The 25,969-nt window shown below is 42.5% G+C and overlaps 1 protein-coding gene across 3 annotated transcripts in view; it reads left to right on the top strand.

The window, feature by feature from the left end:
• Positions 1-25,969, top strand: part of ASTN2 (astrotactin 2) — an 834,050-nt gene that overhangs the window by 334,583 nt on the left and 473,498 nt on the right. For all 3 annotated transcript variants that reach the window (XM_054689531.1, XM_054689530.1, XM_037494593.2), the window contains one exon: positions 24,311-24,478. In XM_054689531.1, the coding sequence (XP_054545506.1) occupies positions 24,311-24,478 (168 nt within the window). The remainder of the gene's footprint in view (positions 1-24,310; positions 24,479-25,969) is intronic.

Below are 25,969 nucleotides of genomic sequence, written 5' to 3'. Positions count from 1 at the left end.
AAAACCCATATATATATATATATATATATATATATATATATATGTATGTATATATATATGATGGTTACTTTGGTCATGATACCTTTGCAATTTTTACTGTGAAATCCAAATCAAGCCACATGATCAGGTAGGGAGATGGACACTTTCAAACTAAGTGTGATCGCAGGGAACATGAGCTGTCTTGTTCCCAAACTACATCAGGGAGAGAAAGGAAGATAGAGGACGTCACTGATGATGGTCTCAAAAGGTCCTTGGAGAAAGTCGAGGTGGAGTTGAGCATTTCAACAAGGGACAGTTTGGATAGATTCATTGTCCACTTGAAGGCATTTCTTTGGGAACGGGATGAAACTGGTTGGTGCAGAAGGAAAGGTCTCAGCTTCTTCCCTCCCCGATGGCCCTGCTGTACCAGCCCTCAGCAGCACACAGCCCCGCGTCTCCCCATTGTCAGCTCCCCAGAAGATCTGTCTACACCACAAGCACATATGGGTGGCATATTGGGTGTTCCAAACACAGTGTAAGGACAGCAAGTTGGCTTTTGGGCTCTTATCACTTTTTCAGTCTCTAACCTTCTATCCTCTGGGTTCAAGAGTGCTTAAAATCCTGAACAACGTTACGTTAGATAATTTTAAATATAAAACTATCAGCTAAGTCATCAGGTGATCCTGATGTGCTAGGCAGGGTATTCATTCTGCCTAATGATTTACCCACAGTGTCTTATGTACTATTTTACCGAACCAATATTTATGTCTTCTAAAGCAGTTAAGATGCTGTCCTGCAAAAGACAGGCCTACCTCCTGCCTTCATAATGCTTTCTTCCTCAGCTGGAGACAGACAGGGAAGCAAATTAGCACAATAATGAAATCCACCACCTTGGCAATCAAATAAGTGAGAGCTGCTGTGAAAATAGTTAAAATGGTATAAAGTAATTAAAACAAGGAAGAGAACAGGGGAGTCCTGCTTATATTATGGTGGTCAGGGAAGACGTCCCTGATGAGGGAGCATTTAAACTGAGGTTGAAAGTTACAAAGGAGAACAGTGTGTTCCAGGCACAGGGAACAGCAAATTCAAAGTCACTTGATTGACAGACGAGTCAGAACAGGGTCTGCACACTTGGGGCGCTGAGTACAGTCATCTGGAGGTGAGCAGGAGCCTCTCTTGTCCCCTTTCCATGAACACAGAACCTGATGCCCAGCGCAGGAGGCTCTGCTGCACCCTCCTTTCTAAGGAGCATTTGCTCTCTGACTCAGCTTGGTGAATTCATGTGAAGCTGGCCCACGCCCTTTCGCACTAACATGGGAAGCTTCGGTACCCAGTTCTGGCCCCTTTGCCCCGTGTCTCGCCTCTCTCCTTGCCTGCAGCTTACCTCCTCTATCATCCTGTCCTGTGAAAGAGTTGTGGCTCCTTTCCCTCTGCCTGTCTCCTTGGCACTGCCCTGAGAACCAGGGACAGATTGTCCAGGCTCAGTCCTGCCATCTCAGACACAGCCCCCTCTGTTCTGCCAGCGATGGCATCCCTAAACCACCTCATTTAATCATCCCACCACCCAATCCCTAACTTCCATCTGACATGTCACTATTCCAGATCCTTAACTTGAAGAAGGTCAGAATTCTACTGAACTACTATTTGAAATTTCAAAGGTACATAAATGGGTAATGTAGAATTTCCGGCAGTGGAAGAGGTTTTTTTTTTTTTTTTTTTTTTTTTTTTTTTTAGGAATTTGCTCCTCCTCCTACTTGTCTAAATCTGGTTTTCAAAATTAGCGTCCTCCTCTATAGCCATGGATGATGCTCCTTGGGGAAGCTCAGGGCACTTTCTCATAATGGAAATGAGAAAGTCAAAAGGAAACACACCAGCAAATAATGTTCCTTTTTGCCCTGGGATACTGCTAGTGATTATTTCTCAGAAGTGATCTTTAATTGTTTCATCTAAAGAGAATGCATCTTCTTTCCTCCGACTGTCTCTTCATAGAGGCTTGTGAATTGGATCCAGCTATTAGTAGCACTTACTAATTTCCTCTGAGTCTTGCTGGCTGAAGCACTGGGCTTGGAACAACTTTTAATTTTGTTTTTAATTAAATTTCAGTTGTTTCAAATCACTCACTTTTAATGTAATTTCTTTGCAGCCCTGAGAAGCAACAGGAGCTGTGTTCTTGCACATACATAGGCTGATGTGTCTCCACTGCGTGGCTGAATACTGGCTCCTGGCTGAGGGCCAGAGGAAGAGCAGGCAATTAGGAAAATAGAAATGAGTCACAGAATGAGCTTTTGTTTACACTACTATATCCAAAGCTAATATGTTTTTAAAGCAGGAATCTTGGTTATTGTGTTTGCTTTTGCCAAACTGTATTTGAACAAGACCTCATTCCTTTGAATCTCACGGTGGGATCATCGAATTGATGTAGGTAGGACCAGGATAAGAAAAACTAACACTTATTAAGCATGTATCATGTGCCAAGTACTGTTTTAGGCGCTTTGCATATTGATATTAGAAGTGAATCTCTGGAGACCATGGAGATTTAATTTACATGCATTACTTCCCGCATTCCTGAGACTGTCATCCGGGGTCTTGAAGGGGCAGGACTGAGGCCCATGGAGCTGGGTCATTGTCCCTGGGTTAGCTGTGGCAGGGCCAGAATGTAAATACTGGTGACCTCACTCCACCCCTGCTTTTAAACACCACTCTGGACAAAACCAAACTGAACACAGGGGCCTCATTGCCTAAATTGACCAATCAAAAAATTTGGAAAACTGACCAGTCCTTTGCCAAAGGGTAACTATTAGTTTAAGTCCGGCCTTGCTATGTATGGCCCCTGTGAAGCTCCATTGCTGTTGTGTCAACTGTGAGGCTGCACCATGGAGTGTTTCAGATCCACAGAGTCACAGTTGGGGTGTTCAGCTGTGCTTTTACAGTTACGCAGCATCCCGGAAAGGAGCCTCAGTCCTGATAAAGCAAAGGCATAAATATACGCAGAGTCCTACAGACACCCCCATTTAGCTAGTTCCCCCAGCAGGCAGAACCCAATCTATTTCTGTATCAGTAACTTCACAGCTCTTGTTCCCTCTACAAGGAACATGATTTCACTGATAGCATCACTCTCCATTCTCCACCCCCTACTTGTACACACACACATGCATACACTTAGGCATGCACTTATACACAATTGTACACATGTGTACACAATGAACACTTTTGCACAAGCACACGTGTGCACATATACACATTTATACACAGGTTATGCACATGTGCACACATACATATGCACACACAGTTCAACACATGTGCACAAGTGTACACGGTGAACATGTGTACATATTTGTATACACACACCCACACTTGTGAGCATGCACATGCATACACACCTGTACATACATGCCCCCACACATACCCTGTTGAGTGCCCGCAGCAGCTTGCTTTCCCCCAGCCCTCCTTACTTGTACTGCTGTAAGTGTTGGTGCATTTACTGTTTGATGCTTGTCCCCTCCCCAACATTACATACTTGACATCAAGTGCTATAGCCCTGGGCCTTCTTTATTCCTCACTGAATACCCAGCTCTTCTAAGGCGGCCTGGAATAGGTATGGTTCTCCACTGTACAAACAAATCCATTCAGACTTCACACAATAACCGGCCCGCCGAGAAGAACAGTGAGTACAGATGAGCACAAAGCTGGAGTCAGGACATCTGGACTCTGGTCCCAGGTTTGCAATGAAATAATGTGTGTAATTCAGGCAAGAAACTTCTTTACCACCTTCAGCATCTTCATGTGTGACATGGGGGTCATCACCACTCTGAGGAGCACATTTGCTTATGCACAAAGCGAGCATGATTGGATACCCACCTTTCTCAAAAATATTTTGTGTTCATTAACTCGCATCTTCCTGACAATAACCCTAGAGGCAGCTACTGTTATTTACCTCATTTTTTTCCAAGTTGGGAAACTAAATCCACAGAGGGTAGTGTTTGGCAACATCTGCACAGCTACTGAACAGATCTGACTCCAGGTCCCTAGTACCTCTGGCTGTGCAGACCGGCCAGGGCACTGGGCATGCGGATAATGCCGTGTCTTCGATGCTAATCATTGGTCGCCCATCATGGGGTCCACGTGGGAATCAGGGTGGTATCTGAGGCACACTGAAGAGGGCAGAGAGTTCTGTGTGGTCCCCCCTCTTTTGTTCCATTTAATAGCTTCTAAGGCTGTGGTCTCCAGCTTGTCCCAAACTACGTTTCTCCCCTCATGCATTCATTTGGGATATTTACTGGCTGGCTCCTGAGTGCCAGATGCTGTGCTGAGAGAGAGAATCTGTAGATGAGTCACACAGGGCTTCTCCCCCTCCCCCTGCAAGCCCACTCTCCTCTCAGGAAGATAAGAGGTCAGCTTGTGCCGAACCTCACCATGTGGTGGACACCCAGTGACCATGGCTGAGTCAGGCGCATCACTCTGATGAAAGGACAGAGAGCACATGCCATCCGGGCCAGGAGAAGGACAGGCTCTTCCAGGTGAGAAGGCCAGGGAAGGAGGAGGAGCCTGTGGAGGAGCCAGAAGGACAGGTATAAGGTGGGGAGGACTCACCTGGATGGGGGAACAGCCTTGGCAGCAGGCAAGGATTTGGGCTAGAAGGGAGTCTCTGGAGGAAGGACAGCTACCACTTAGTCAACAGCTTCTTGATGCTACCCAGTGTCTCTCCTCTTTATGCATTCGCACGACTGTGTTATTCACATCATTTGTGTTTTTATCATTGTGTTTATGTAAATGTGACTAATGATGTCCATGCAAATGCATAGGCTGATGTTTTATGACTACATGAATAATAACAGGTGAAGGGTTGTTGGGGCTTTGGTGAATGATTCCCTCACTGCTATTTAGGGTGGGGCAGGAGACGGGAAGAGTATATTCCTCAGGCACTAGAGACAAAAACAAAGAAATACTTTTTGAACACCTACTATGTGCTTGACTCAATACCATGACTTCAACATCGTCTCCTTTATCCCTCCCAAACTTTGTGAAGCAGTTGCATTCTATCAGAAGTAGTAATAACGGTGGCGGCAGCAGCAGTATTCTTATTACAAAAGTACACAGAAGGTGCACTGAACATGCCCCTCTTTCATATTCCAGTTCTGTTCTGCAGGGTTGATGACTTTTTGGGTGTGTCACCTGAGAGAATGTTTGCTACACAAACACATACACTGAATTGCTGTTTATTTGTTTCAAACCTGACGTAAGGTCCTACATTTTCCTGGGTAACATGCTTTCCTGGTCAACCACATCCATCTCAATGCACCTTTACAGGAGCATATGGCAGATACTGTCATTCCACTTTATAAAAGGGGAGCCTCAGCAGTCACAAAGTCAGGTAGAGCACATAAAATCTATCAGTTGGTAAGTGGCAGGGAAAGTGCCCCACCAGGCCTGTCTGGCTGCAGAACCCGGCTGCTGAGCCCAGCTGCCTTAGGCTGTACCTCACCAGCTCCTTATGGGAGCAGAACGGAGGTGCACCCCCTCCCCGTGTTATGTACTGCAGATGTGGGCCTTGACCTTCCTGCATCCCAGGTGAACCTCATGGCTTCACAGGACCCTCAAATAAAAGGCTTCTCTCTCCTCACCTTTCCCAGAACTCTTAGCAGAGTTTGCCTGGCAAGGGACTGGTTGCTGAGAACCTTGCGGGATGGCACAGCTTTCCAGCCCCTTTCCAAGGCTGCTCCAGGTACCAGCACTGTAGAGGGAGGCAGCTGTTCCTGTCTGTGCCAGCCATGAAATCCATTCCATCAACGTGACTGTCGAAACCTCCAGTTTTTGGAAGCTTTGCCCCATGCAGTCCTTTGTCGCATCATAAAACAATTAGATTTCAGGCTTAGTATTCATTTAATTGTTGTCCAGTTTGCAGAAAGTATCTCTGGATATGTCCTGAGGCTGCATTACATGTCTTTGGAGATATTAAGTATTGGATTACGATATTCTGTTGCTTTCCCCATGTACTCATTCATTTTCCCCGCCCCCCCCTTCTCTCTCTCTCTCTCTCTCTCTCTCTCTCTCTCCATGTTCTGATCTGTGTTTCATCCACCACCATGAGAAACTCAGTGCTACCGAAATAATTAGAAATGAATATTGACAGAAGCAAAAGTACAACCCCCACCCTAAACCACACACACTCAAAAAAGAAAAATACTCCCAGGATAGAAATGGGAGTAAGGGGAGGCAGCCTGGTGTTACAGACTGAGCTCTGGTCTCAAGCCAGGCAGAGTAAGTTCTAATTTTGAATCATCTTCAATTAACTCTGAAATTTAGAATGTCTGCCTTTAACCCCTTCAGCCTCAGTGTCCTTATTTATAAATTGGGAATAAAAGTAACGCCTCCCCCAGAGGGTTATTTCTAGGATTGACTGATTAACTGGATAGAAGCAGCAGTAGTAAAAATCCCCATTTGATAAAGACACCCAACACAGTCACATTCAGTTTTCACACAGAGGCTGCAAGGTATTATTCACCCTCTCTTAGACAAGGAAGCTGAAGCAGAAACAGTAAGTTCTCCCTGAGATCTTTCATATAATAAGTGGCGAGGGTGCCTTTTGAATCCAGGTTTGCCATCTCCAAGATCTCTTTTCCCCACTGAATTTATTTCTAGGCAAAAGAGAAGTGAAAGCAAGAGATCTAGAGAGAAAGAACACACAGATGCGTGCACACACTCACACTTTCAGAGTGAGAGACAAAAGCAGGCAGGTGCCCGGACCTAATTTGGTCATCTGGCATGGAACCCAAAGTGCAGTAATGAGACAGACCCAGGAAGAATTGCTAATATGGTTATTCTTAGTGTTCCCAGTTGTGAGCCCTCCTTTCCAAACATTCCCTGATGTTTGTGCAGATCCCTTGGTAAAGGCACAAAGAAATGTCTCACAGGAAGGGGTGGCCCCTGAGGATAGGGAACAGGGCAGGGAAACTAGTTAAACCGGTGGAGCTGGAAAGTCATAGGTGCATTCATTCATTCATTCATTCATTCATTCAATCAGCTAGTCATCTTAGTGGCACATTTTGTTTTTATTAAAACTTTATGAAACTGATATAGGCATAACATCATTTTGTTTTACTTTGCTTTATTCCATTTGCTGATATTGCATTTTTTATACATTGAAGGTTTGTAGTAACCCTGCATGCAGAAAGTCTATCAGGCCCATTTTTCTAACAGTTCAGATTCCCACAGTAAGCTTTTGTTAGAAATTAAGTATTTATGATTTTGGTATGTACATTTTTTAAGTCATAATGCTACCGTCCATTTAATAGACTACAGTAGAGTATAAACATAACTTTTATATACACCAGAAAACCAAAGCGTTTGTGGCTTTATCATGATCCTTTCTGGCTATACTTCCTGATTGCGGTGGTCTAGAAATGAACCCAAGATATCTCTAAGGTGTGCCTTTATGTGCCTGCCTTCTTCTTGGGCCACTACAATGCTTCCTCCTTCCTGACATACACATTAAAGAAGTTTCTTCCATGCTCAACTCACTCCAGAAAATTGTGCAATTCCAAGGGGAGGCTGCTGGAAGAAGCTGTGAATCAGGCTAGCATAATGAGCATACTTGGATAGGTGAGGACAGGGTGATTTTTTTTTTTTTAAGGAGCTATTGTCTGCTGGTGGCTCAGGCAGGACTGTCATGCTACATTATACCAGAAGGCACCATCCACATAGGATGCATATTCATGGAATCATCTGTGCTTATGCATATATATATATATGTGTATATATATATATATATATATGTGTGTGTGTGTGTGTGTGTGTGTGTGTTTGCATGTAAACGGAGACCCACACACTTACCCAACTGTGTATACGTAAGTGAAATATGCAGTCACATATACAGTCTATAGGGACAGGCATACAATTATATTTTGAAAGCATTGTAAATTTTATAACTTCAGTCCCCTGGAATAGTCCAACACTGATGTGTTAGCCAGGCATGATCCTGTGTTATGCAAGCCAAAGCACTTTGTTTAATGGGTTTAGACCATCTATAGCATAAATAGTATTTTCAGTGTATGGTGGAGGAAATGGAGACTTACCAAGATGAAGTGATTTGTTCCAGGGTCACAATGGGCTGGGATTTATGCCACACCTCTGTGATTCCAGAGTCCAGCCCTTTGGCTACCGCCTAAGCTCACGTCTGACTTGGGTAGCTGCCAGAGATATTTCAGTACTTTTGTCAAATAAGAGCTAAAAGGACCTTTTGAGTTTTAGGAGCAACTGTCCACTATGTTGATATAGCACTGATGACCTCAGATCAAAAGGAAATCTAAGATTGAGATTGGGTTTGATGCATGAATTCCCAATGAAGGAATGAAGACAGTTTAGGGGAAAGAAAGACATTCTTAAATTAAAATAAATAACTGCTTTCAATCTTTAAACGTAATTCTTCTTTTAAAATTTAAATAACTTCAAGGAAAATGAGAAGCTTTTCATGACTTTGTTCTTCCCCCCCTGTGTCTAGCTTGGTACTTACTTGTTATATCCCTGGGGAGAAAAATAATTTTTGAAATTTCAACACTTCAAACCTCTTTTGTCCAAACTCACACAACCCTACCCCAACTTTGAAGGGAGACCAGGGGCACCTAAAGGCATGTGGTAATCTGATTTAGCCAAGCTTTGATCACAAGTAGAGGTGGGGGATACAGAAAACACTAGACTAACACAACAATTGCCTGGAACATTTGGAGCTGGTGCTTCATGGAAACTATTTTAGGAGAGGAATTGAGGCTTTGATACAACTTTATTTGGAAATATCTTTCTCTAACATACAACATACTAAATACCAGTGGCTTGTCCATCTCCTTGCTTCTTAGGCTGGGCTGGGCTGTCTGCTAATGAGTTGTCCATGTTCTTTTTTTTTAAAGATATTAATTTAGTGATACATAAACTGGGGTATAAGCCACAGGTGTGGGGGGTAAGAGGATTCACCAGAGACAGAGTGGGGAACAGAACAGGCAGATCTACTGAAATACACTGTTGAGGGGAGAGCGTGCAAGACAGGAGAGGTCCGCTGCACCATGTGGGTCAGCTTCCTGGCCAGGTATGGAACTCATGCTACAGTGGCTGGTGATAGCTTGATAGCACTGAGACTTAACCCTTGCACCACCAGGGAGAGCCTAAGTTCTCCATGTTTCTGCATGACACAGACTTCTCAAGATTTTTAATGTTTCACACTCCCATTCAGGTAGCACTGGTCTCTCCACGGTTGTAGTACCTCTGTGGGGTATGTTCTTCATTGTCTGTGAAACACTAGGACAACCTTGAGCTTGGATTCTGGTCACCCCAACACTGTCCAGCTCTGTTGTCTTAGCAATCCAGTTCACCTCACAGACCCTCACTTCCCTGCTAGGGGAGAAGGCTGGGGATCACAAAGTCTACATTCTAGTTGCAAATATTCCACTAATCCTAGCCGGGTATTGGTAACTTCCTTCTCCTTTAACTCTCAGTTTCTTGGGGCCTCCCTGATGGTGCAAGGGGGTAACCATCAGCAATATGAAGCAATCCACAGCTACTGCAGCAAGAGTTTGATCCCCAGCCTGGGAGCTCACCCACATGGCGCAGCAGACCTCTCCTGTCTCACCCGCTGCTCCCCTCAGCAGTGTAATTCACTCAGTCTGCCTGTTCTGTTCCCTGCTCTGTCACTGGTGAATCCTCTTACCCCCTGTACCTTTGGCCTATACCCAGTTCTTATATACATAAATAAATGAATCTTTAAAATAGCTCTGTTTCTTTATCTCTAAAAGAGAAGGATCTGTCTAGAGCATCCATTTTCAATGAAGAGTATTTCAAAGAGATGAAGACTGATTCTGGAGGGTTAGGAGGCACCAAAAAAAAAAAAAAAAAAAAAACCTGAAAACTTATTCTCTTCTCTTTATAACAAAAGCATAAATACACACAAAAGATTTATGGTGTTAAAATTTCATGAGTGTGGTAAGGGGGCGGAGCAACATGGCGGCGAGGAGACGCTGCGAGTAAGATCTCCCATTAAAAAAAGTGAATAGGGAGGAAAAGCGGCAGGTCCCAGTGAGAACTGGGACACGGAAGATAAACGGGTGACTCCAGCAAACTGCCCAAAGAAGAAAGTTGCCATAAAAGAGGACCAGAAGGGAGGGAAGCGCAGAACCCTGCTCCCCTCCCCCGCCCACAGAGGCGGCACTCTCCGACCGGCAGAGAGGAGGAAACAACAAACCAAAACGGCCAACAAGAAAAACGGACGCAGCAAGCGGGACTGTGAGTGGAAAGGAACTATTTCAGCCACCACACCCCGTGAACGGGAGCTGTGGAGAACCCTGCAGGATCCGCCGCGGCGGTGAGCGAACGGCTCCGGGCGCCATTAGAGAAGAACAAAGACCCTGGGAGACGCGCACCCAGCCCGGGCTGCCGGTAAGCTGGCGCGGGAAAGCGGCGCGCTCAGGGAGCTTGAAAAGCAAGTGCAGACCAGGATCGCGGCTGCCCAGGTCCCCGCGCCTGCGACCTAGGCTTGGGAGACGACCTAGGCTTGCGGGGAGGCTCGGAGGTCCTCACTGAGGTGAAGGTCCCTCCCTAAGTAAGCAGGAACCAGGCGCCCAGGCACGGGAGCGGTGCAAAAGGCGCCCTTCCCGCGCCACTGAACTGGGCTACAGCCCGCGTCCTGGAACTGAGGGCTTTGGAACTGAGACCCGGGGCACGAAATTAGGGGCGTGGGTTCCCCACGACAGTGGGGCACAAGGCAGACACAGCACCCCAAAGCCATTGAGGTGTACCCTACCATCCCCGCTTTGCTCCCTGTCCCACGGCGTGGAAAATCAGCTCCCCAAGGGCTCTAGGAGAGATCTTTGGCGCCACCTAGCGACTTGTAGACAGCACAGGCTCCTGAAGGAACTAGTGGCCAGCTGGGGAGTTAGCCCACACCCGGCCCCTTCCGAACAAGTAGTCTGAGCCCACAGGGAGAGCGAGCACCCACAGCCAGGGCAGACCAGGCACTCAGAAGAGTGTGCCTGACACCAGACGCGCAGGGAGTGTGTCCCACATCACCATTTTAGAACAGGGACATTTCTTCAGTAAAGACTACCTGCAGAAGGCTTCCTCAGGAGCCAGAGGTGAGCGGGGGAAGTTCGCCCACGCCAGACCCCCTCTGGCCTGCAGTCCAAGCCCAGAGGGGGAGCAGGAACCCACCGCCGGGGCAGACCAGGCGCACAGGGGAGTGTGTCCCCACATCGACATTTTAGGACAGGGACCTTTCTCCAATAAAGACTGCTTGAAACTGACAGATGACTCCAGGAGGAACCAGAGGGGAAAAGAGAAGCCCACCCAAGATGCCGGCCAGTCCCAACAACACAGTGTCCCAACGCATACGGCAAATTAGAAAACAGACAGTAGGGAGGAGAAGAACCACACGCAACCTAGCAACTCTCCAGAGAAAAAGCACACCACAAAAAGAAAACCAGCCCCCAGATGGCAACGACAGTAACTTGGAAGAACTTCTGAGCCTTCCAGAAAGAGAATTTAAAATTGCCGTGATTAAAAAACTGACAGAAGTCATAAAGGAAAACAATGATAAGGGAAAAATAATCAACGATCAGAAGAATGAAATTGAGTCCCTAAAGAGGGAAGTAAAAGAAATGCAGGAGATCAAAGAATTAGTGGAAGAACTAAAGAATTCTGGGAAAAGCAATGAAAGCAGAATTGATGAAATGGAAGAACGAATAAGTACTCTTGAAGACACAGAAATAAAAAGAACCAAAACAGAAAAGGAAAGAGAAGTACGAAGGAAAAAGAATGAAGAAAGACTTCGGGAACTATCTGACTCCATGAGGAAAGGAAATATAAGAGTTATAGGAATACCAGAAGGAGAGGAGAGAGAAGTAGGAACAGAGAAAATATTCAAAGAGATAATTGAAGAGAACTTCCCAAATGTGAAGAAGGAGCTGAAAATTGATATACAAGAAGCAAGAAAAACACCAAACTTCCACGACAAAAGAAAAAATACAGCAAGACACATAATAGTAAAGCTCCCAAGAATACAGGACAAGGAAAAAATAATGAAGCTGGCAAGAGGGAAGAAACAGATAACATTCAAAGGAAAGCCAATCAGGCTAACATCAGACTTCTCCGAAGAAACACTACGGGCAAGGAGAGAGTGGAGGGACATAGTCAACAGACTCCAAGAAAACAGATGCCAACCAAGAATACTCTATCCCGCAAAGCTCTCCTTCCTCTTTGAAGAAAGAATATGGACCTTCCCAGACAAACAGAAACTCCGGAATTTCATTGCAACTAAACCCCCACTCCAAAAAATACTACAAGGAGTCCTAAAGCCAGAACCTCAGAGGGACGAATAACAATGAAAGAAGGCCAAAAAAAAAAAAAAGTTATTAAAAGAATAAATAAATAAAATCAAAGGAAAGACAAACACAATGGCAAATACAGATGTTAACATATCAATATTAACTCTAAATGTAAATGGACTAAACTCTTCAATAAAAAGACACAGAGTTGCAGCCTGGATTAAGAAACAAAACCCAACCTTTTGCTGTCTCCAGGAAACACATTTAGCTACAAAAGATAAAAATAGGCTCAAAGTCAAAGGATGGAAAACAATCCTACAAGCAAATGGGCCAAAAAAGAAAGCAGGAACAGCTATACTTATATCAGATAAAACAGATTTCAAACTCAAAAAGATAAAAAGAGACCCCAATGGTCACTACATTATGATCAAGGGGACAATACTTCAAGAAGAAATAACACTCATTAACATATACTCACCAAACGAAGGAGCACCAAAATATATCAGACAACTGTTGTCTTCTCTGAAAACAGACATCAGAGAAAACACATACGTAGTGGGAGACTTCAACACACCACTATCAACAATGGATAGATCAACAAGACAAAAAATAAGTAAAGAAACCAAAGCTCTAAATAAGGACCTAGAGCAATTGGGCTTAACAGACATCTATAGAACACTAAACCCCAAAAAAACGGAGTACACATTTTTCTCAAGCGCACACGGATCATTCTCCAGGATCGATCACATACTGGGGCACAAGACAAACATCAACAGATACACCAAGATTGAAATCATACCAACCATCTTTTCTGACCATGAAGGCATCAAACTAGAACTAAACCATAAAAAGAAGGCAAGGAAATTTCCTACCTCATGGAGATTAAAAACCACACTACTGGAAGACCACTGGACTAATGAGGAGATCAAAGAAGAAATTAAAAAATTTTTTGAATTGAACTACAAGGAGGACACCAATATCCTAAATGTATGGGATGCAGCAAAAGCAGTAATAAGAGGAAAATATATAGCAATAGAAGCTCACATCAAGAAACAAGAAAGAACTCAAAGAAACAACCTAATCTCGAAGCTCAAAGATCTAGAAAAAGAACAACAAAAAAACCCCAAAACCAGTAGAAGAAAAGAAATAATAAAAACCAAAGCAGAAATAAATGAAATTGAAACTATAAAAACAATCCAAAAGATCAATGAAACCAAGAGCTGGTTCTTTGAAAAAATCAATAAAATAGACAAACCCCTAGCTAGGCTCACAAAGGAAAAAAGGGAGAAAGCACAAATAAACAGGATCATCAATGAAAGAGGAGAAATCACAACGGACACAGCAGAAATCAAAAGAATAATCAGTAACTACTATGAACAGTTATATGGAAATAAGTTTAATAATCTAGAGGAGATGGACAAATTCCTACAACTCTACAATCACCCAAAGCTAGATAAAGAAGAAATAGAACACCTAAACAGACCAATTACAATTAGCGAAATTGAAATGGTAATCAAAAACCTCCCCAAAAACAAAAGCCCAGGACCTGATGGATTTACAAATGAATTCTACCAAACATTCAGAGACGAATTAGTGCCTATCCTTCACAAACTCTTCCAAAAAATTGAGAAGGAAGGGACAATACCAAACACGTTCTATGAAACCAACATTACACTAATACCAAAACCGAACAAGGACAAAACTAAATAGGAAAACTACAGGCCAATCTCCCTAATGAACACTGATGCAAAAATCCTCAATAAAATTTTAGCCATCAGAATCCAACAATGTATCCATAAGATAATTCACCACGACCAAGTAGGATTCATTCCAGGGGCACAAGGATGGTTTAACATCCGAAAATCAATCAACGTTATCCAACACATCAACAAAAAGAAATATAAAAACCATATGATAATATCAATAGATGCTGAGAAAGCTTTCGACAAAGTGCAACACCCATTCATGATAAAAGCCCTTGAAATTCTTGGGATACAAGGAACATACCTCAACATCATAAAGGCCATCTATGACAAGCCAACAGCCAGCATCATTCTCAATGGTGAAAAGCTGAAAGCAATTCCATTAAGATCTGGAACAAGACAAGGATGTCCACTCTCACCACTGCTTTTCAATATAATACTGGAAGTCCTAGCCAGGGCAATAAGACAAGAGAAAGACATCCAAGGAATCCAAATAGGAAAAGAAGAAGTCAAACTATCACTATTTGCAGACGATATGATATTATACATAGAGAACCCCAAAAACTCCACAGAAAAGCTAATTCAACTCATCAATCAGTTCAGTAAAGTGGCAGGATACAAAATCAACATGCAAAAGTCAGTAGCCTTCCTATACACAAACAATAAATCTGAAGAAGAAGAAATCAAAAAAACCATCCCTTTTGTTATTGAAACAAAAAAAATCAAATATTTGGGAATAAATCTAACAAAAGAGATAAAGGACCTATACAAAGAAAACTATAAAACACTGTTAAAAGAAATAGAAGTAGACACAAAGAAATGGAGAGACATCCCCTGCTCGTGGATTGGAAGAATAAACATTATTAAAATGGCCATCCTTCCAAAAGCAATATACAGATTCAATGCTATTCCAATCAAAATTTCAATGTCATTCTTCAAAGAAATAGAACAATTATTGATGAAATTCATATGGAATCACAAAAACCCCGAATAGCCAAAGCTCTCCTGAAAAAAAAAGAAGGGAATGGAGGCATTACACTCCCAGACTTCAAACTATACTACAAAGCCATAATCATCAAAACTGCATGGTATTGGAACAAGAACAGACATACAGACCAATGGAATCGAATAGAAAATCCAGAAATAAATCCACAGATTTATGGTCAACTAATCTTTGACAAAGGAGCAAAGACTATGCATTGGAGCAAAGAAAGTTTGTTCAATAAATGGTGCTGGGAAAACTGGGTCGCTACATGCAAAAGAATGAAGCTTGACCACTACCTCACACCATACACAAAAATCAACTCAAAATGGATTAAAGAACTAGACATAAGACCTGAAACCATAAAATATATAGAAGGAAATATAGGCGAAACACTACGTGATCTGCACATCAAAGACATCTTTACAGACACATCACCCAAAGCAGTGATAGTGAAGGCAAAGATAAACAGCTGGGACTACATCAAATTAAAGAGCTTCTGCACAGCAAAAGAGACAATAACAAAAACAAAGAGAAACCCCACCAACTGGGAGAACATTTTTGCACCCAACACTAATGATAAAGGACTGATCACAAAAATCTGCAAAGAGCTGATGAGACTCAGCAACAACAAAGAAAATAATCCAGTCAAAAAATGGGCAGAAGAGCTAAAAAGAAACTTCTCTGAAGAGGAAATGCAAATGGCCAACAGGCATATGAAAAAATGTTCAACATCACTTGCCATCAGGGAAATGCAAATCAAAACTACCATGCGATACCATCTTACACCAGTGAGAATGGCACATATTAAAAAAACTAGCAACAACAAATGCTGGCGAGGGTGTGGAGAAAAAGGAACTCTTCTGCACTGTTGGTGGGAGTGCAAACTGGTCCAACCACTATGGAGAGCTGTGTGGAGATTTCTGGACCTACTAAACATAGAGCTTCCATATGATCCAGCAATTCCACTCCTAGGTATTTACCCAAAGGACACAGAAACATCAATTCCAAAGAACACCTGCACCCCTATGTTTATAGCAGCACTGTTTACAATAGCTAAGCTTTGGAAACAACCCAAATGCCCAAAAATAGATGACTGGATCAAGAAGATGTGGTACATATATACCATGGAATATTACTCAGCATTCAAAAAAGATAAACACATGCAATTTGCAGCAACATGGATGGCGCTGGAAGGGATCATGCTCAGCGAAATAAGCCAAAAAGAAAAAGAAAAATACCGGATGGTCTCACTCATAGCAGGAATCTAGAAAACTTAAATAAGGGACCAGGAAAATGAATAACTATAAGAAAGTGAAAATCAAAATCAACAAAAAACTATGAACCAGAGACACTTTTAGGGGGCGGGGGCGGGAGGGGAGGGATTGGGGTCAGAATGGGGGGGCTGCAATTGTATGGGGAATATAACAATAAAATTTATAAAAAAAAAAAAAAAAAAAAAGAAAATAAGAGGGTAGTTATTTCATGGGCGTGCTGCTCTTCTGTAATAAGCTTTGAAGACTACTTAACTGACTTGGTTAGATAGCAAAGCACTTTTTTTCAAATTACTCTCTACACTAAGTAAATTTGCTCATGTTAATGTAAAATATGGCCACTGATTGAGAACAAAGACTGATATTCAAGTTGCTTTATTATCCTCTTCAGACTGTTGCACTGGTTAATCATAAAAATTTATATTTCTATACTTGTAAGTGATCTACAATTTTCAAAGCATTTTCAAAGGACCCAAAGACTAGTAGTAAAGGAAAAATAAATTATGGTATATTTAGTTAAATACTATTTCCAAAGAATGAGTACACATCTCTAAATATAGGATGGTGCTTATTATATATATTAGACTAAATATGCTATATGTTCATTCCATGTGTATGTAACTTTCTATAGCTATCTACTTCTATTTTCTGTGTATACATTTAGTTCTCTCAATAAATTATACATCTGTATAACTTAAGAATTACATCAAAATGTTGAAGATGGACTCAGTACAGTTTTTATTATTTTATTTTTCTAATTTTTTTCTATAATCAATGTATTCTTATTTTGTAAAAGAGTGTTATTTATAGGTAACACTTGTCCTTAGCTATTTAATAGTGAGAACAAGTAAAGGAGTCTTCAAACATCCCCCACAAGCCAAGTAAGTGAGTGGCTGAGAGGGAATGCATTTTAGTTAGGAGGAAAAACATGTGACACCATTCACAGCCCCCATACATGGAGCTTTAGGACAGAGTGGGCAGTTAATGTTAGTATGAAAATGTTCCTCATTTGATCATGTAAGTAAAAAAAATGCTTCCAAGTCAGAACTAGAGAATAACTACCCTTCAACTTTGTTCAAAGACTGCAATCTCAAAGAGTGTGCTGTGTACTCCTTAATAAACATTTGATTTTGAGAAAAAAAAAAAATAAAATAAAATAAAATTTCATGAGTGTAGTGCAGTTAAGGAAAAGTCTAAAATTCAGCCTTAGTGGGTCTTATCAACTGAGGAAAGAAAGGTCTAGAAACTCAGGACTAGAGATATTCAAGTATTTCAATACATAGCTCAACATCTTAAATTCTGTTCTATGGTATAGTAGTCCCAAGAAAGCTCCAATTTTAACCAAGTTTCTGGCATCTTCAGAGCTTTGAAAAATAGTATTTTCATGGAATGTGAACAAAGATATTGACCCTCTTTTAAAAAGTAAAACGAAACAGCCACTAGAACTTTTCATCATTTTCCCCACTCCTTCCTTCTCTTTATTGGTTACATCTCATTCACACACTGTGGCAGGATTGCATGTTCATTACAGTGGAACTGATACTCCCTTTGACCAGTGATGGTAGTCATGGCCAGACTAGGTCAGGCAGCAAACTGGGTACCTGTAGAAAGAATGAAAATAGCTTAGTCCAGACTAGAGTTTTATCCTGGGTTCCATGAACACCTGAGGGGTCCTTGGGAAGAACTGTAGTTCAGTTATTTGTTTCCTTTGTGATACTATGCATTATGCTTATATACTTGGAAACTTGACTCTGAGATGCAATCTATCAGGGCCCATGTTGCCAATGGAAGGTTAATAAATGGAGCAAATGTCAGACAACAGAGCTAGTTGTCAAATATTATACATGGATAGTGTATTGAATTTCTGGGGCTTCTATAACAAAGTGCCATAGACTGGGGGGCTTCAACAACAGGAATTTATCTCCTCACAGTTCTGGAGGCTATAGGACTGAGATGAAGGTGTCGCCAGCACTGATTTCCCCTAAGTTGATGACCATCTTCTACCTCAGTCTTCATATGGCCTTCCATGTGTCTGTGCCCCAATCTCTCTTCTTGTGAGGACAGCAGCCATATTGGATTAGGAATTACCTTCATCACTTCATTTCTCTTTAATTACTTCTGCAAACTCTTCAAGTCCAGTCACATTCTGACTACTAGGAGTTAAGACTTCAACATTACATTTGGGGGTGACACTGTTCAGTCCATAATAGATAGAGACAATACGGAGGAATGAGATGAAGTTGATACAAAGAAGAAAGGAAAGGGCAGATGGGAAGAGAGCTAGAAGGTGAGGAGGTGAAGGCTGATGACTCTCTCAGAGATATTTGTAAAGAGGCAACTGCTACCTCCCATCCCTGTGACCCTAGAGAGCTATTCTCAGAGACTGAGGGCTCCCAGCAATCCAGGTTGTCACTCCCACTCTCTCCAGTTCTCAAGCTGTTGTTTGAAGGTGCTCACACCTTAGATAGTTTTCATCCCATGGTGATAGTGGACACCTTATCAGGGACTTGGGACTCTGTGAGGGGAAGAGAGGCAGGAATGGTATATTTTTCATGGCTCCATTGGGCTTATAAGGAGCTGGATTCTTCATTTCTGCTTCATCAGTGAGTTTGTTTTTCATGCTGTACTCTGGAAGGACATTTCTCCAAGATCCAAGACCCCTAACAGATGGAACCATCATGGCAATGTATGACATAACAGAAAGAAGGAAGCCTTTAATTATTTTGCAACAGAAGGGAGAGGGAATGAATGCTTGTGACCAAAAAATTCTCTGAGCTTCATTTGTGAAGACCATCTTTCAGCCTTGCAACCTTTCATGACCCTCTTCCCATTCACCCTTAGGACCAGAGCCTTCTTTGAGAATCTCTCCTCATGTCTCTCAGAGGTCTGTCTCATGATTCGAGGTGTAATGAAAGGGATTTGCAGCTGCTGTCTGGTCGCCAGGCAGTTTTGTCTGGTGATACCTCCTTCTGTGGTATTTTTAGTTCTCATCTATCTCTTTCTGTTTCTTTGGGGTTTTTTTAGAGCACTAAAGAGTGGACTGAGCTCCCCAGCTCACCCCTGATCTATGCTGCACAATTACGGAAGCGGGCTTATAATCAATGTAATTGAAGATCAGAGTTAATGAGGACCTCTGTGACCGTGCAGTCCCCTGAGCAACACTCAGCTTCAGATGCTAGATAAGGAAATGATTGGGCTGAACTGAAAATCTATTTGGCTAATTAGATGATGTATATTCCCACAAGCCAGTGGGAGAAAATACATATATACATATATATATATCTATATATATCTATATATTTAAAAATAAGGAAACATGACATTTTGAAGTTGAGATTTTGGCAAGACTTCATTTTAAAATCATTGCTCTCTGGGCAAATCTTTTGATACATACACAAAGAAGAATCTCAGAGCATCTAGAGAAAGCGGAGGTGGAGCTGGGAGGGGGGGGTGGGACTTTTGATCCAGAGTCAAGAAAATAAATGAGGATCTAATAGAAAACTTGAGGTATCTGAGATACATGGAATAAAACATTTTTATTCCTTTCCTATATAGTTTTTATTTTCAAAGTAATTCTAGGTTTTACCCAGAGGCAGCTGCTTGTCACTCTTTGACCTTACTGTGCTTGCACTCTCTCTTGCTCTACACACACTCACACACCCCAACATCAGCATCTTATGAACCCCCATTATGCCCTAAATGCTACTGTGATGCAGAGTTAAATATAACACAGTCTTTGCCTTTGAGAAATGTACAATCTAAATGTGAAAATAAGAAAGGAGGAGTCAAAAATACTTCTGCTTTGACTTAGATTTGCCATCTTGAAACGCCTTTCCTAGACTAAGTTTTCAGGGGCCAGAGACCATATCTTACTTATCCAGACCCTGGGTACATAGTATGGACTCTATTTTTTGTTAAATTAACAAATACATAAATGAATGAATGGCTCTTTAACACAGTGTATATAGCTACCAACTGTAGTGGAACAACTTGTTAAGAAGCAGAGAGAGGTGTGTGGACCTGGTCTGAAGGTGAGTCTCAAGTACCAGTGCCATCTCAGACTTTTCTGTTTATATTCTTCTTTGCATCCTTTGAAATCTAGCTTAAAGCAATGGATGGTGGAGGGTAAGGTATGGTAATGTATATTTAAAGAGGTGTGACCTATACACCTAACACACAGTGTTGTAAACCATTATTAGTTATATCACTTAAGACAGTCTAGCCTAAATAAAGGCCAACTATTTGATGATTCCACTCAGACCACCCCCCTTTTTTTCTTCTTATATTCAAATGCAATGTCCTTTCAGGCAGTTTTTTCTATACTTTATGTGTGTTACAGTTCTCTCTCCATGCATATAATCTCCCTTGTTAATGCATAATTTTCATGATGGATTCAGCCTCATTCCCTGTGTCTATTTCTTTTTTTTTTTTCCCCTATGTCTATTTCTTATGTGAGGAGGGATTGAATAAATGTCACTAAATGATCATGTGGATTAAGTCTTGTTGATTACCTGTTGTGCTGACTTTGTTCTACTGTCTGATGGGGTTTCTCCCTGCTATGCATCCTTGCCACTCCTCCATTGAGTCCATCTAGCACCCCTGCTTTAATCATCCCCATCACAAGCCCATGGGGCAAATGAGAGCTCAGAAGCCAGAATAGCGAGGTTCAAGTTTTAGTTGAGAACTAATCACTCTGATGAGTTAATCTTATATTCTGGCTATCACAGAATAGGGATGAAAAAAATGAAATGTTAGAATCAATGTGGAGACTTTCCTGCTTCCCAGTCCCATGATGAAGTTAGTTGAACTTCCCTCTAGTCAAGTTGTAGAACTTTGATTTCATTAAATCACTCAACAGACATTGACTAAACTCCTTATTGTTCCAGGCATTTTACAGAGGGCTTGATTGATAAGGACTAATGAGTGAGGTGTGATCTCTTCCCTGTAGGATATCTATCAGATAAAGCAGAGTCCCTCCAGTACTCCAGGACAGGCACTAAAAGGAATGCACAGCCTTCTGGAGGAGGGGTGAAAGACAGCAACTCTGCCACATACCCAGCCAAGGCTGCCTGAAATAATGGGCCAGGCCCAGCTGTGAATTCACTTTCTCCTTTGGCCCCCTACTAGTTGTACAAATCTGATTAAGCGAGTTTCTCTCTGAACTTCAGGTTGTCCTTCTGTAAAATGGAGTCAATGCCAATCCTGCAAGGCTCTTGTAAGGATGAAGTGAGCAAATAAATTCTGTATTCACTCCATGAACTGGAGCAGAGAGGGTATTCAAAGAATAGTCACCAATGTCATTAAACCAGAAATGTACCTCGGTATCATATCTTTTAAAAAGAGGGGAGTATAACCTTATTTGAGTTAGTCTCTCCCAATGAGACTCATTTTACTCTATTTAAAAGAGTAAAATTATATTCAATGCTTCCAAGTTTGTTAACAATCCAAAGTATAGCCCAAATGTTAGAATGTTGTGTCCAGATCTCTCAATTGAACCTGGGAACGCCTTCCCCTACTTGGCAGGAAGGTTGGTGGTTGATCCCTGGCTCTGAGGCTTCTTTGGAAAATGTCCATTATCAAAGGGGACCACCTCATCCAGTTGATATGCCTCCCCCAGGGAGATCCATAGCCTATGACAGGTACAAAGGTCTGACACTGTTGTCTTGATTGAGAATGACTCTGAAGGACACCCCAGCTCCAAAGTTCCCTGTAGGATCACTGAGGGCGTGGCTACAACTGCGTGGCATGACCTCTTGACTTCTTCTCCTTAGCGTATCCCCAAACAAGACAATACCCCCCAAAACCCCCTCCATGTCAGTCTCTGCCTTTGAATCAGATTTCTGTTCAACCTGAACTGAGATAAATGTATTGTCTCATTTTACCTTTATATTAACACCACCAAGGGATAATTGGTATCCAGAGTTTTCAGAGGAGATTACTAGAGGTTTGCTTTCTTGTCTAAGGGCTGGTAAGGAGCAGATTGAAGATCTGAATCCTTGTCTCACTGATTATTCTCTTTGTCACTGCACCGTGTAGTTTTCCTAAAGTAGTGGGATTAGCCAAACTCACTCAGCCCTGGGACACAATTCAATATCCATCCTTCAGTCTTTAGTGAGAATAAATACAGGAATTATCCACTTAAACAGCATGACTGTGCTTTTTAAAAGAAAAATCTGTAGATGATACTGAGGCTTGGTGCCTTGCACAAGGTCCCATGTGACATGTTTCTGCTTGGGCTTCAATCCAGAGGGGGAAATATGGCTTTGCAGATAGATTTGCATATCTTCTCTTGCCAGAAATTTGAAATATGGAATCCAGCAGACTTCTTCTTTTTTGCTTTATCTGGCAAGGATTTTAAGGCCAACTTCAAATGTGGTCATTTCCTTATCTCTGAGATTGATACCGTCTATTCCTTCTGCTTCACACAGATTCCTCTTTATCGTCACCAAAAATCACATCATCCACTGTGCTTTTACCTTGGAACTAATACTATGGGATGATATCAGTCATGCCATTTGTATGAGTTAGGAAAACAAGTGCTGCCTGCCATGCCCTCCTCCTCTTCAGGAAATCTTGCATTCTCAGGGTGGCCAGGCAAGTGATGTGACCTCCTCGGCCATTGCTCATTGGACCATCCTGGGTCCCAGTGCTGAGAGGAGCACAGCCATTGGTCAGCCAGCAGGGTCTGATGTGACGTGGCAGAGTCCCTCTTAGGAAATTTGAATTGCATACATGGCATATTTTGTTGGTTGATAATGAGGAAGAGAGAAGCACATGCGGGAGGAGAGGTTGTTATATTAATTATGAAATAATTTAAGATGTTTCTGAAGTCCCTAGATTTAAGATGAATCTGGAACTGTTCCCCTAGTTTTGTGAGCTGGGTCCTATTTGAAGGTTTTATTTTTTTATGCCCTGGGAAATTCTACCTTTGCCATATTGCTACACACATACACTCACCATTTCCACCCAGCATGCAGCTACCTCCCCACCAAAGAATATAATTATATGTGCATTTATATATTTGTGTATGTATGTATGTGTATGTATATATTTAAAACACATAGACATGTGCGTAATTGTGCACGAAAGAGGAACATTTTAGAGCACAGATTGCAAAACTAGGCTCTTTTGTTTGGCCTACACAAACCTCCAAGAGCAAATTTAGCTATATATAAACATTGGTTGATTGCAGCAAAAATCTGAGTTCTTAGCCTCTCCTGAGGAAAATCTAAAGACCTGGCTCCCCTAGCCTGTACATCCCTTGGGCAAGAATGGGCTTGAACTGGGTGGCTGCTGCTCCATTTTGATAGAACTTCCAGTTGACCCCAAACTCCATCTTTCCCTGTTGTTTCCCATCATTAGGGCACTTCCATTGCCCCAGTTCTCTCTCTCTCTCTCTCTCTCTCTCTTTCACCCTCTCTCTCTCCCTCTTTTTCATATAAAACAAAACTCAACCACCAAGACCAGGAGGCCATGATGCTCTTACTCTTATGCTCAGTCAGTCTCCCACCTCAACATCAGCTTCCTGACCCCTACGGACCCTAGTGAACCCCTGTAGCATGAGGGATTCCCTGGGTGACAGAGACATGAGCTTTTTTTTTTTCCTTTAAATTTTAATATTTGCTCACTCCATACTAGGATAAGTCAGGCACTGGCTAAGTACTTGACATTAATTTGTTATCACGACAACCCTACAAGGTGGTTTCCATTACTATTCCTATTCACAGGTGATTTAGCCAAGGCCCAGAGGCATTGAGTGACTTGTCCAAAGGCAATGGTAGGTAAGGGTGGGTCTGAGATTTGAACCCAAGTCTCTCAGTCCTAAGGGCCCGGCTCTTAACTGCAAGCCTGAACTGTCTCTCATGTCAAATCTGTCTCTGGACTGTTGACACCACAGCTGACACACTGCAAATGTTCAGTGAATGTGTGTAGACAAATGGGGGGCCCCAGCTGGGGTGGGAGTGGCTTGTATGCACCTTTCTGTATTTCTTGCCTGCAGTGTTAGCTGTGAGACATATCTGTACCCTAAAATTGGAGAGAAAGTAGCTGTATTGGTCTGTTCCTCCACAGGGAGCAGCTTCGTGGTGAGTGAAGGGAGTTACCTGGACATCTCCGACTGGTTAAACCCGGCCAAGCTGTCCCTGTATTACCAGATCAACGCCACCTCCCCTTGGGTGAGGGACCTGTGCGGACAGAGGACAACAGATGCCTGTGAACAGCTCTGTGACCCAGAAACCGGTGAGCCTTGGGGCAGGGCTAGGGAGAGAAGGCAATACAGAGGCTGGGAGGGTGGTCTGCACTCCAACTAATGAGTCACATCAAGGCTGCTGGCTTGTTGACAAGGGGCTTTATGTGAAGGGTCATCCACCTAACTGGAGGCTCAACTCTGCACTTCTAGTGCCTGTAAAGTTGAAGATTATCTTTAAAGCCACAGACTCTCTGCATTAGAAAGGACCTCAGAGAACATCTAGTTCAATCTAAGCAAAGCAGAGTGTCTGACCCAGATCTTGTCTACCTCTGACTATCTGGGTGAGCTTTATCATTTTCCAGCTTTACTAAGGTATAGTTGACATAGATAGAGCTTTATAGATATATGGTATATGTGTATATATAACATTGCATAAGTTTGAGGTGTACAACATGATGATGTAAGATGTATATATGATGTGAAATAATTACTACAATAAGGTTCATTAATACCTCCCTCACCTTGTGCAATTATCTGTGTGTGTGTGTGTGTGTGTGTGTGTGTGTGTGTGATAACATTTAAGACCTATACTCTTAGCATCTTTCAAGTATAGAATATAGCATCGTGAACTGTTCTCATCGTTCTGGGAATTAGGGCCCCAGAACTTATTTGTTGCTGGTCATAGTATAAAACTATCTGGGTGTGATTTTGCAAGACACTTTCCTTTCTCTGAGTACCAGAGCATGAAAATAACATCTAACCCACAAACCTGCTGTTAGGACTAAATGAAGCATCAGCCAGACAGAGTGGTCAGGGTCTAGGGGATTCACCTAACAGGGGGCTTCACCCCAGGGGCTGGTATGCCTTCAGTGGCAAGTTCCAAACTGTGAGTCATGCAAGGAGCAAGTCAGAGTTAGTCAGTTTTGAAAATGGTCCATTTTTCCATCAATACACCCTAGATGTAAACACACACACTCTCAGGGGCCTGTGCTCTTCACACTTGCTTCTCACGTGGCCGTAGGTCTAGAGTGGGACCTAAGAGCCTGCGTTTCTTTTTTTTTTTTTTAAAGATTTATTTATGCATTCAAGAACTGGGGTACAGGCCAAAGGTGCAAGGGGGTGAGAGGATTCACCAGAGACAGAGTGGGGAGCAGAACATGCAGATCTACTGAAATGCACTGCTGAGGGGAGCAGCAGGCAAGACAGGGGAGGTCTACTGTGCCATGTGGGTAGCTCCCTGGCTGGCTGGGGATCAAACTGGTGCTGCAGAGGCTGCAGGTAACTTCACAGTGCTATGCATAACCCCTTGCACCACAGGGAGGCCCAGATCCTGCATTTCTAACAGGCTGAATTTTCTGACCCTAGAACTACCCTGCATGCAACAAGGCTTTGAACATTCATCCTCCTAACAGTAACCCTCAAGTGCTCTACGTGAGCAGTGAAAGCCCATGCACCATATTCATTAATATCCCTATCAAACCATGCTCATGCCTCTCACCCCACCTTCTGCCTCTCTTTGCCTCCTACCCTGAGCTCCAAGT

This window comes from Talpa occidentalis, unplaced genomic scaffold (assembly GCF_014898055.3).
Source record: "Talpa occidentalis isolate TD23 unplaced genomic scaffold, MPIMG_talOcc4v2.1 talOcc4.7, whole genome shotgun sequence".
NCBI lineage: Eukaryota > Metazoa > Chordata > Mammalia > Eulipotyphla > Talpidae > Talpa > Talpa occidentalis.
The sequence above is the reverse complement of the archived record's forward strand: the minus strand, read 5'-3'. Positions and strand labels throughout refer to the sequence as shown.